The sequence below is a fragment of the Triticum aestivum genome, chromosome 4B, assembly GCF_018294505.1.
Source record: "Triticum aestivum cultivar Chinese Spring chromosome 4B, IWGSC CS RefSeq v2.1, whole genome shotgun sequence".
Classification (NCBI taxonomy): Eukaryota; Viridiplantae; Streptophyta; class Magnoliopsida; order Poales; family Poaceae; genus Triticum; species Triticum aestivum.
The window spans coordinates 189,401,896-189,414,284 of record NC_057804.1 but is presented as its reverse complement, the minus strand read 5'-3'; the positions used below and the strand labels follow the sequence as shown (position 1 = coordinate 189,414,284).

At 46.2% G+C, this 12,389-nt stretch overlaps 1 protein-coding gene across 2 annotated transcripts; it reads left to right on the top strand.

The window, feature by feature from the left end:
• Window positions 1-9,083: 9,083 nt before the first annotated feature.
• Window positions 9,084-12,185, top strand: LOC123094714 (uncharacterized). Of its 2 annotated transcripts, XM_044516651.1 has the most exons (3): window positions 9,095-9,527; window positions 10,475-10,548; window positions 12,070-12,185. In XM_044516651.1, the coding sequence occupies exons 1-3, from the start codon at window positions 9,227-9,229 to the stop codon at window positions 12,145-12,147; spliced, it is 453 nt and encodes a 150-aa protein (XP_044372586.1). In that variant the 5' UTR covers window positions 9,095-9,226; the 3' UTR covers window positions 12,148-12,185. The 2 variants fall into 2 exon arrangements, with proteins under 2 accessions (XP_044372587.1, XP_044372586.1); XM_044516652.1 differs by lacking the exon at window positions 10,475-10,548 and having other exon boundaries at window positions 9,084-9,527; window positions 12,070-12,167.
• The last annotated feature ends 204 nt before the right edge of the window (window positions 12,186-12,389 follow it).

Sequence of the window (12,389 nt, the reverse complement as noted above, 5' to 3'; positions counted from 1 at the left end):
ATTGGAGGTTTTGAATTTCCTCTCCCTACTATCAAGAAAAAGTATGATATTCTTATTGTAGGGGATTTTCATATCCCCGTTGAGGTAACTTAGTGTTATTCGAAATTTCTCCGATTCCGTGTTATTCGGAATTAGTTTGTTAACAAGAATTGATCAACCTTGTTAGTGGATTCATTTTGATGATCATGAGATGGATGAAACTAGAAGGCACAACCTTCTGTACCCTCCTTTTTACTTTCTGTTATTTAGAATAAATAAAGAAAAAATAGTATTATCTGTCTATTTTCTGAATTATCCGTGCATTAAAAAATATCCCAAAAATAAAAGCGCTCCAAATTCCCTGCAAATTTAGTATGATTTTTTATGGATTATTTGAGGATTTTAGGCACTGAAAACACTGCAGGAGGGGCAAGCACCATGCCACGAGAGTGGAGGGCGCCCCCCCCCCTTATAGGGCGCGCCCCCTGTCTCGTGGGCCCCTGGTGGCCCCCCTCCACTTATGCCAGCACCCACACACTTCATCTTCTACCCAAAAAATTCCCCATCTAGCTCAAGCACGAGTTCTAGCTCTTTTTGCTGTGATTTTCGATCTCCTTGCTCAAAGCTCCATTCACAAAACTGCTTTGGGAGATTGTTGCTTGAAAATGTTAAGGAAGTTTTTGAGGGGCTCTTCTAGCCAAAGCTCTCAGAAAAAACAAGCCAAAGAGAAGGAAAAAGCCAAGTATAATCTTCCTCACTTAGCGGAAGTACGGTCGTGTGAATGGCCATGCAATGATTTCTTGAAAGAAGCGGGAATTCATGAAGATTTTTATTCTTTGATCGAGACTGCAGGCCTCACCGGTTTCATCAACGAGCGGATCGATCAGTATCTCTTACTCATCAATACTTTCATGCAAAACTTCTATTATTATCCTGAGAAGTCACAGCCTGCAGTATCATTTCATTTATATGATGAATTCAAAGAAATGTCTTTACGTAATTTTTGCGCGGTGTGTAGGATACCTTATGAGGGAGAATTAGAGGAACCCCGTCATGAAGATGTGGATGGCTTTGTTAAAACTATAGCTGTAGAGGAGCCAAAGAAGGGTTCCGAGGCAAAAATCTCTAGCATACACTTTCCTGTGTTACGCTACTTTGGCACATTTGCTAGTAGATGCGTGATTGGTCGTGGAAATAGTGGAAACTTAAGTGTTCCTGATATTATCATTCTTCAACATGCCTTGCTTGGAGACAATACTTTTAGTATGGGTGCCGTCGTTGCTAATCGGCTAGCCCTGAATCGTACAAAAGGCCCCATATTTGGAGGTATCTATGTTGCACGTCTTGCTAAACATTTTCAGATACCCATTAGGCACCATGAGAAAGAGGAGACAAAATTGCCTCCTCACATTTTAGATTACAAGAGCATGGTAGCACACAAGTTTATTGTTGACAACGAAGAGATGATGCTCTTGTATAAACTTAGATTTAATAAGAAACACTTTGAGATTATTATTTTGCCTGTGCCTTTGTTGTTTTATTTGCTTGCAGAAAATTTTCTTGTCACACCGGAAGCGGTGAACAATCATCGAGCCCAAGCTTTTACTCCAGAACCTGAACCTGAGCCGGAACCTAAACTGGACCCTTATCATGCATCATCTGTCCAGTGGGATCCAGAGATGACCAGCCAGTGGTATCCTAATTACACCTCCCAGTACACCGGGGAGAGTAGTGGCGGTCCTTGGTACTAGACCAACTTAGGCCAAAAGCCTAAGCTTGGGGGGGTACGTATTTCTCACCGACTTTACATTCATGTTCACACACTAGTCATCGGTGCTCATACTCTTATATTGTATTATCCATGCTAGTTTAAATTTATTTTCCTAGTTTTCTTCTTGTGTGTTTGATAAACCTTAAGAAAAATCAAAAAAATAGTTAGTTTAATTTCCATGCTTGTAGTAGAATTAATATGAAAACCCAAAAAGATTTCTAGCTCTTCTTCTTACTTGTTGGGAGCTTTCCCGTGTAAATAGTTTTATTTTATTTTCTTTCCTTCGGGGGTCGAGAAGACCATATTGAAAATGTTTAGTGGCTCTCGTATGCATGATTGTTTATTTAACTTAGAGCTCATATTACTTGTCTTCTCTCTTGAGTTGAATGCTTGCAGATTCCAGCTTAGTCCAATGCACATGCACTATTATTATTATACACATCGTTTGGTCGTGCAAGTGACAGGCAATAATGATGATATATGATGGACTTATTGAGATGAGAAAAGCTGGTATGAACTCGACTTCTCTTGTTTTTGTAAATATGATGAGTTCATCGTTTCTGAGTCAGCTTATTATGAGGTAAACATATTTGCAATGACATTTAGAGATTATAGTTGCTTGTGCCATGCTTGATTAGCTATGAGTTATAATGGTTTACCTTGCGTGCCAACATGCTATTAGAATGATTATGATGTGGTATGATGGGATGGTATCCTCCTTTGAATGAATTGAGTGACTCGACTTGGCACATGTTCACGCATGTAGTTGAAACAAATCAACATAGCCTTCATGATATTTATGTTCATGGTGGATTATATCCTACTCATGCTTGTATTCGGTGTGAATTAATTTTAATGCATGTTTATGACTGTTGTCGCTCTCTCAGTTGGTCGCTTCCCAGTCTTTTGCTAGCCGTCACTTGTACTAAGCGGGAATACTGCTTGTGCATCCAAACTCCATAAACCCCAAAGTTGTTCCATATGAGTCCACCATACCTACCTATATGCGGTATTTACCTGTCGTTCCAAGTAAATTTGTATATGCCAAACTCCAAACCTTCAAATGAAATTCTGTTTTGTATGCTTGAGCAACTCATGTTTCAACTAGGGCTGCCTATATCTTCCATGCTAGGTGGGTTATTCTCAAGAGGAGTGGACTCCGCTCCTCATTCACGAGAAAGGGATGGTAACCGGGATGCCCAGTCCCATGATCCAAAAAGATCAAAGCAAATCAAAATAATTAAACAAAACTCCCCCAAGGGTTGTTGTTAGTTGGAGGCACTCGTTGTTTCGAGCAAGCCATGGATTGATGCTTGTTGGTGGTTGGGGGAGTATAAACCTTTACCATTCTGTTTGGGAACTGCCTATAATGCATGTAGTATGGAAGATACAGCCATCTCATAGTTGTTGCGTTTACAGCAAAATTATGCCGCTCAAAATGTTATTCAATCTCTATTTTAAAATCGAGCTCTGGCACCTCTACAAATCCTTGCTTCCCTCTGCGAAGGGCCTATCTATTTACTTTTATGTTGAGTCATCACCCTTCTTATTAAAAGCACCCGCTGGAGAGCACACTGTCATTTGCATTCATTACTATTGGTTTATATTGGGTATGACTTGACTGGATCTCTTTTACCATGAATTACAATGTTTAGTCAGTCCTTGATCATTAAAGGTGCTCTGCATTTATGTTTTGCGGTCTCCGAAAGGGCTAGTGAGATACCATTTTGTTTTATCATGTTATGGTTATTTTGAGAAAGTGTTGTCATTCGAGTTTTATTATTATGGCTCGCTAGCTGATTATGCTTTTGATATGAGTAATTGTGAGACCTAGGTGTTATTGTGATTATGGTTAGTTCATAATACTTGCTTAAACTTGAATGCTGGCTTTTCATGTTTACAAAAACAAGAGCAAACAGAGTTTGTAAAAGTTTTTCTTTATCAATTTCAGTTTATCAACTGAATTGCTTGAGGACAAGCAAAGGTTTAAGCTTGGGGGAGTTGATACGTCTCCAACGTATCTACTTTTCCAAACACTTTTGCCCTTGTTTTGGACTCTAACTTGCATGATTTGAATGAAACTAACCCGGACTGATGTTGTTTTCAGCAGAACTGCCATGATGTTGTTTTATGTGTAGAAAAGATAAGTTATCGGAATGTCCTGAAAATCCACGGAGGCACTTTTTGGAATTAATAAGAATTTCTGGGCGAAAGAAATACACCAGGGGGCCTATACCCTGTCCACGAGACAGGGGGGCGCCCCCCTATAGGGAGCGCGCCCCTATCACGTGGCCCCCCTGGACCTCCACCGACGTCAACTCCAACTCCATATATTCACGTTCAGGGAGAAAAAAAATCAAAGAGAAAGTTTCATCGCGTTTTACGACACAGAGCCACCGCCAAGCCCTAATCTCTCTCGGGAGGGCTGATCTGGAGTCCGTTCGGGGCTCCGAAGAGGGGGATTTGTCGCCGTCATCATCATCAACCATCCTCCATCACCAATTTCATGATGCTCACTGTCATGCGTCAGTAATTCCATTGTAGGCTTGCTGGACGGTGATGGGTTGGATGAGATTTACCATGTAATCAAGTTAGTTTTGTTAGGGTTTGATCCCTAGTATCCACTATGTTCTGAGATTGATGTTGCTATGACTTTTCTATGCTTAATGCTTGTCACTAGGGCCTGAGTGCCATGATTTCAGATCTGAACCTATTATGTTTTCATGAATATATGCGTGTTCTTGATCCTATCTTGCAAGTCTATAGTCACCTATTATGTGTTATGATCCAACAACCCCGAAGTGACAATAATCGGGATACTTCTCGGTGATGACCGTAGTTTGAGGAGTCCATGTATTCACTATGTGCTAATGCTTTGTTCCGGTTCTCTATTAGAAGGAGGCCTTAATATCCCTTAGTTTCCGCTAGGACTTCGCTGCCACGGGAGGGTAGGACAAAAGATGTCATGCAAGTTCTTTTCCATAAGCACGTATGACTATTTACGGAATACATGCCTACATTACATTGATGAACTGGAGCTAGTTCTATATCACCCTATGTTATAGCTATTACATGAGGAATCGCATCCGGCATAATTATCCATCACTGATCCATTGCCTATGAGCTTTTCACATACTATTCTTCGCTTATTTACTTTTTTGTTGCTACTGTTACAACTACTACAAAAACCCCAAAACTATTATCCTTACTTTTGCTACTGTTACCTTTATTATCATACTACTTTTCTACTAAATACCTTGTTGCAGATACTAAGTTATCCAGGTGTGGTTGAATTGACAACTCAACTGCTAATACTCAAGAATATTCTTTGGCTCCCCTTGTGTCGAATCAATAAATTTGGGTTGAATACTTTACCCTCGAAAGTTGTTGCGATCCCCTACACTTGTGGGTTATCACGCGTCTGTGTCAACATCCCAGGCCTCAACGGGGCTGCTTCGCAGGGCCTCTTCTGGTTGTCCCGTGTCGGCCGGATTGGGGGCTATCCTTGCAGCTACGTCCGCATGTCGTTCGGCCTGCTGAACGTGGCCGCCTCATACCAGCGCCTCATGTAGGGAGTCTTGGTGGCCCATAAGGCAAGGCGCCAGGCGGTCCTGATGGAGGAGGCGCTGGACCCTCGCGAACTCTCCGGGCCTCCAGAGCTTTCTAGGCCTCAGGACCCAGCCGACTTGTGAGGAGTTCAGCTACTCCAACGCTTCTACGACGATGGTGCCAGGTGACTTTTTGGTTTGTTCAGTTGAGGGCCCCCCTCGGGCTGCATTATCCTCAAGCTATTAGGGCCCTCCCCTACAGTATCGTTTTGTGCATGTATCAGAACTGGCTTCGCTTTTTATGAATTTCTTAAATATTGCAACCTACATGTCTGGTGCTTCGCCACCATGAATGTTGTGCGCACTCACAAACCCGCGCCCACGACCGCCTCATGATTAAGGACTGGCACCGCGTCTGTGCTCGGGTTCGTCCCTGCAGCGTTGCTAAACCCAAGTGGCTGAGCTCTATCTCCCGGGCCAGCTCCTGTGCACGTCACCTCCCATGGTCCATGGTGCCTTACTCTCGCATGAGCTAATCAACATTGGATGAGTCAGGGCGCGTGAACCGGTGCCTTGCCGCCGCGGGAGCCGCGTGTCGGTTGTCTTTCTTTAGGATTGTTGCATGACAAGACTGGGCACTGCGTCTGTGCTCGGGTCCATCCCTGCAGCGTCAATAAACCCAGCGGCTAAGCTCTGTCTTGCGGGCCGGCCTCGTTCACGTCACCTCCTGGGGTTGGTGTTTGGCCTTCTCATGCGATGTCCCCCAGAGATTCACTCGGCGCTGGCCACCTCAACATCTCATAGGTTTCTTACAAGCGCCTCGCGCTAAAAATTCAGGCGCAACCCGCCTTGAGGTAGGGCCTCGTGAGTCCCGCGCTGGCTCAAGAGTGCCCATATACACCTTCTCCAGTTCTGCCATGCTAGCCACGTGTACGAATGGGGTTGTACACCCCCCGGAGTCTCCCCCCGAGGGAACTCCCACCCACTCACCAGTGGAAGCCCCATGCTCTGCGCTGGTGGATGACACGGTCGAGGAGCGACTATGCCCATGCACCAGTGAAAGCCCCATGCTCCACGCTGGCGAACGGCACAGCCGAGGAGCGGCTATGCCCACGCTAAAGTGGAAGCACCATGCTTCGCGCTGGTGAATAAACAACTGAGGGCACCATAGTGGTTGCAACAACCTCAGGATGGCCTATAGGTTCGATGTACGGTCCAACCGCGTAGCTTTCCCTACAGGAGGCCAGCGTGAGGGGGATGGGCACGGGGGCTATGCTCAGGCCATGCCTGGCGCATGCCACATCACCCGGTCTCTCGCACCTGGTCTTCTCGCATCCCTCCCATGCAAAAGCTGGCAGGGAAAGGTATGGATGACTCCGGATTAACTCAGACGCTGCTCACGTTTCCTTTATGAGGGTTGTTCGTACGTCAAGGGGGCCCCCTGAGCATTGCGACTCAGGGGCCTCACTGGCCGCATAGCCCCTCATCCCTTGGCCTCGTCCTGGTGATCCGGACGCCCCAACGGTGGTCGAGGTATGCACGGGTGAAAGTGCAACTAATCCCCGGGTGGTTTTGGTAATTCATAACAACATATAGCTCATTGAACTAATATCCTTTCAAGATGATTATTTCAGAAAGTTCAATCATTGGCATGCCATGGACTAGAGATGTGGACCCCTCAAAATGATAAGGACAAATATTGGCAAAAGCTCAAGACTCTTCATTTCTATTTTAGTGATCCAAGATCACATCGAGTCCATAGGAAAGCCAATACTATTAAAAGGGGATGAGGTGTTGCTTAATGGTCTACTTGCTCAAAGTGCTTAGTGATATGCTCCAAAGCCCTCAACCACTTTCTCAATTCCGAATATGTCCAAAACCTAAAGTCAAACTCAGCCCCGCCGGTTTGATCCATCCGGCGCCACCGAGTTCACTTGAGATAGCCATAGCCAGAAACCGAAATCAGTTTGGTCTCATCGATAGGGATGTCGACTTCAAACTCTCTGTTTCCCTTCGTAACATTTAGGTCTCACCAAAATGAGCGATCGGTCCCACCGAGTTTGGAGTGCAAACTCTCTGTTTCTCTTTCGTAATGTTTTGGTCTTACCGAAAGGAGCGATCGGTCCCACCGAGTTTGCCTGACCAACTCTCTGTTTGCTTGTTACTGAAATCGGTCTCACCGAGTTGAAGTAATAGATCAAACCGAGATCAAGTTTTTCCCTAACCCTAGCTCATCGGTCCCACTGAGTTTATCATGTCGGTCCAACCAAAAGTCCTAACGTTCACATTTTGAACTAAATCGGTCTTAGCGCGTTCACACATTTGGTGTGACCGAGTTGGCTCTTTTGTGTGTAACGGTTAGATTTTGTGTGGAGGCTATATATACCCCTCCACCCTCCTCTCCATAAGAGAGAGAGCCATCAAAATGTGCCTACACTTCTAGCATTCATTTCCTGAGAGAGAACCACCTACTCATGTGTTGAGACCAAGATATTCCAATCCAACCACAAGAATCTTGATCTCTAGCCTTCCTCAAGTTGCTTTCCACTCAAATCATCTTTCCACCATAGCCAAATCTATGAGAGAGAGTTGAGTGTTGGGGAGACTATCATTTGAAGCACAAGAGCAAGGAGTTCATCATCAACACACCATCTAATACCTTTTGGAGAGTGGTGTCTCCTAGTTGGTTAGGTGTCACTTGGGAGCCTCCGTCAAGATTGTGGAGTTGAACCAAGGAGTTTTTAAGGGCAAGGAGATCGCCTACTTCATGAAGATCTACCCAAGTGAGGCAAGTCATTCGTGGGCGATGGCTATGGTGGGATAGACAAGGTTGCTTCTTCGTGGACCCTTCATGGACTCGCGCAACCGTTACCCTTCATGGGTTAAAGTCTCCATCAGCGTGGATGTATGATAACACCACCTATCGGAACCACGCCAAAAATCTCTGTGTCTACATTGCGTTTGCCACTCCAAACCCTTCCCTTTACCTTCATATGCAATGTTTTTACATTCTGCTTCTATACTCTTAGAATTGCATGTGTGGGTTGATTGCTTGACTTGTGCTAAGTAGCTAAAATCTGCCAAGACTTAAAATTGGGAAAAGTCTAGATTTTTATTTGGTCAAGTAGTCCAATCCACCCCCTCTGGACCTACTTTCGATCCAATAAGTGGTATCAGAGCTTTGGTCTCCCTTTGCCTTGATTTCCATAGATTTGGTGATCATAGCATTGGTCTCACAACCTAGGAGAGTATGGCGTCTAGCAAGGGAGATTATGTGATGCCCGGATAATTAAGCTACAGTAATCCCCCTAATGGTGGCCATGTCATCATGATTACTATGCAAATTGTCATTTGTTCTAAAGTCCAAGTCAAATTCATATTTGAATTCCAAGTCAAATAAATTTTCTCTAAACGGTAAAACAAAAATGTTTGTTGGGTTGAAAATATTCACTAACTAATTATCATATAAGAACCAACATTATTTGAGTATCTGAAATGCCATTAACCTATTTGGACTTGGACCAGTAGCATTTAATTTATAAATTACAATTTAAATAAATGGTGATACTTCTTGGAATAAATTGAGACCTTGTGTGTGGCTTCAGAATCCTACCTAGTAATTACGTGCAAAGTTGCACCTATAAATAAATTCGTTTAATAGTACCTCAAAATAATGCAAAACAGAGGTGAACTAAAGAAAAGCAGAGAATAAAGCAAAAACAAAAGGAGGCCAGCTAACTACTGTGCACCGGGCCCTAATGGCCCCAAGTGCACAGCCGGCTCAGCCCATTCACGCCTCCTCCTACCTCCTGTTCACCTCGCTCCCGTGGACGCCCGTGCGCCGTCCAGCACGCGGATGTCGTGCTGCCGCCCATCCCGCGGTTGAAGAGTTGGATAAGAGCCCTCCCTCGACGCCCCTCTCTCTGCCATGAACCCTAGCTCCCTCCATTTTCCCCTCTGGCGCCGTTCTCCACCAAATCGAGCCGCGTTCGAGAGCTCCCATGGCTGCGCCGTCGACGTTGGCGCGGACACCGGCCTCCCCTCGCCTATCCAGCAGGTCCAGGAGACGCGCACCTTCACCCTCTTCGTCTACGACAAGTCGCGCGAGCAGGGACGCCCTCACGCCGCCGCAATCGTCGATCCCCATCGTCGGCCGTCGCTTCTACCTCGTCGTCGACCCGCCGCTGCCTGCGCTCCCGTTCATTCGAAGAGCCACCATGTGCTCCCTGGTGAGCACCCGCGCTGATTCCCCCTGCTTGCCCCCTCGATTCGTTGCGGTAGCCTCCGTCCCCGACCTCATCGGAGCTCGCGCGTATGCGTACATACGTACGTGTGTGCTGCTGCTGCTGCGCTGCTTGTTACTGCCGCCGCCCTTGCACTGCTGCTGCGCTGCCGCCATTGCTCCTTTGCTATGCTGCTGCTGCTAGCGTTGCTTTGTTGCTGCTTCCTGGTGCTACTTGAGCTATGCCTCGGCCATGGCCATGGCCAAGAGATGTGTGTTGTGTGTGTAGCCCGCTAGTGCTAGTACCAGGCGGGGCTAGCCCAATTAGTTAGGCTAATTTGTTTTAGTTAAGGGGTAAATATGGTAGGTTAATTATTGGGTCTATCACATGCGCCCTTGCTAATTACCCTCTTTTAATAAAACACTAGGCACCCCTCAAAAAAATAAATAAAAATAAAACACTAGGCATTGACATGTGGGACCCCGTACTGTTCACTTGACCGGTCAATGCTGACTAGGCAGTTGACCAAGTCAACTGTCCCATCTGCCATACACTTGCTGGGTACACTTCTGGGTACCCCTAGCCTTTTCACATTTAATTTCGAAATAAATAATAATGTTAGAAAATCTTTTAAAACTTTGAAATTCATATAAAATAAACCGTAACTCGGATCGAAAAACTTTATACATGAAAGTTGCTCAGAACGACGAGATGAATCCGAATATGCCCTCCGTTCGTCTGCCACACATCCCTAGCATAGCGAACATGCAACCTTTCCCCTCTAGTTCATCTGTCTAACAGACGTCCGGAACCGGGAAAACTTTCCCGAATGTTTCCCCCTTCGCCAGTATCGCCTAGCGCCGCGTTAGAATACGTCTAGCTCTGCCTGTTGTCCTGTTATGCTCTTGCTTACTATGTATTTATTGTTTTCTCCCCCCTCTTCTCTTTGGTAGACCCCATGACGGCTACCGATGTCGCTGTAATCGACTACGTCGACGATGACCCTCCTTCTCGCCTGAGCAACCAGGCAAGCCCCTCCTTTGATCATCTCGATATCGCCCATTCTATACTCTCATGTTTGCATTAGATTTTGCTACTGTTATTGTTTGCTCCTATCCTGATGTATAGCCTGCTTTTGTACCTGCTTATTGTTACCTACCTGCTTATCCTAAACTGCTTAGTATAGGTTGGCTAGTGATCCATCAGTGACCCCCACTTGTCCTTGTTGCCCCTGCTTCATCATCAACGCCTCAATTGACGTGATCGAGGACCAGAGCCCGACACCTCACATCACATCACGCCCCTTTAGTTGCTCGACTCCGCAGAGCTACTATCGAGTGCCGAGGATGATCCCTCATAACACACTTCTGATGATAATTCTGTAGTGTAGCTATTCGGTTGTGGTCATCGAGGGTGATTTCCTCTTTCACCATTCCCGATACGGCTCTGTCGTTCGACACCTCAAGTGTGAACCTCGAGGGTGGTCCCTCTTACGTTCACCTTGATGATTACATTGAGTGGAATCCACCGGGGGTGATTCCTCGGGTTTTCCCCTTGATGTCTGGACACACGGTTACATTGACTTTACTTGAGACCTTGGTGAAAGTCGGGCAGGCCCGGAGAGCACCCGCAAGATAATGACGTGGCACGGCCGGGCACTCAAGGCCCTTGTCGTAAGTCCACGAGACGGGGCGACGGGGTCACTTTCGATCGTGAGTCTCTGCTCGTCTCCGCAAGCTAATAATACACTATGGTTTGGGTATTTGTTCTGAGTTGGCCTCTGGCCTTTACGCACTAACCACCACGCGAGAATAGATATGGGCCTCGACGTCGCAGTATCAGCCGAAGCTTTGTCAGACGTCCAGTTCAGCATTGTGGCACGGGCGGATCGTGCTGGCCATCCGAGGCGGTGCTGATATCCACCCTGCACAAAACGACCCAGAGTGCCGCGGGCGATGGGCCCAAGACCCCGGAGTGCTTAGGATGTAGACCGGCGGGGACCTCTCTGCTGAGCGTAGGTAGGGCTGCGACGTGTTGATCTTCCGAGGGCGGGCATTGACCCCAGAAAGGTGTGTCCGGCCAGAGTGATCGAGCGTGTTCGGTAACGTGGTGCACCCCTGCAGGGAAGATATATATTTGAATACCGTGTCCGCGGTAATGGACGTTCAGACTTATGTCCTAATCTTATACAACTACAAATGGATACTTGAGATATGTGGCTCCGGGATTGTTTTCTCGCAGGGAGTCGAGGAAGGATCTCTGGGCATTAATGTTACAACATGCTGGTTAATTATAAACTGCTATTTTTTACTTTTCTACATGCTGCAAGATGCTTGGAGCTACTTGAAGATGCTAGTATTTGATAGGCTAGGCCTTCGTCCCTCTATTCTGGCATTCTGCAGTTCAGTCCACAGATACAACCCTTCCATTTGATACCAATGCATACTTAGTATAGATCTGATGCTTGCGAGTCCTTTGGATGAGTACTCATGGTTGCTTTCCTACCCCCTTTTCCCCCTTCTTTCTTCTTTCCGGTTGACGCAACCAGATGGTGGATCCTTGGAGCCAGATGCCACCGCCGATGGATGCAACTACATGGAGACCGCCGATGACCAGGAGTAGTTAGGAGGTCCCAGGCGGGAGGCCTTGGCTCTTCGATCGTGTTGCTTTTGTGCTAGCCTTCTTAAGGCATCCTTGTTTAACTTATTTCTGTACTCAAATATTGTTGCTTCCGCTGACTCTTGTGTATCGAGCTATGTATTCGAGCCCTCGAGGCCCCTGGCTTGTAATATAAAGCTTGTATTATTTTATTTGTGTCTAGAGTTGTGTTGTGATATCTTCCCGTGAGTCTTTGATCTTGATCGTACA

Excerpts from the sequence above, each read along its gene's own strand:
- LOC123094714 (XM_044516651.1), top strand. The coding sequence starts at position 9,227 with ATGAACCCTAGCTCCCTCCATTTTCCCCTCTGGCGCCGTTCTCCACCA. Across the intron at positions 9,528-10,474 it reads GAGCCACCATGTGCTCCCTG|ACCCCATGACGGCTACCGAT; the intron begins GTGAGCACCCGC and ends TCTCTTTGGTAG. Across the intron at positions 10,549-12,069 it reads CTTCTCGCCTGAGCAACCAG|ATGGTGGATCCTTGGAGCCA; the intron begins GCAAGCCCCTCC and ends TGACGCAACCAG.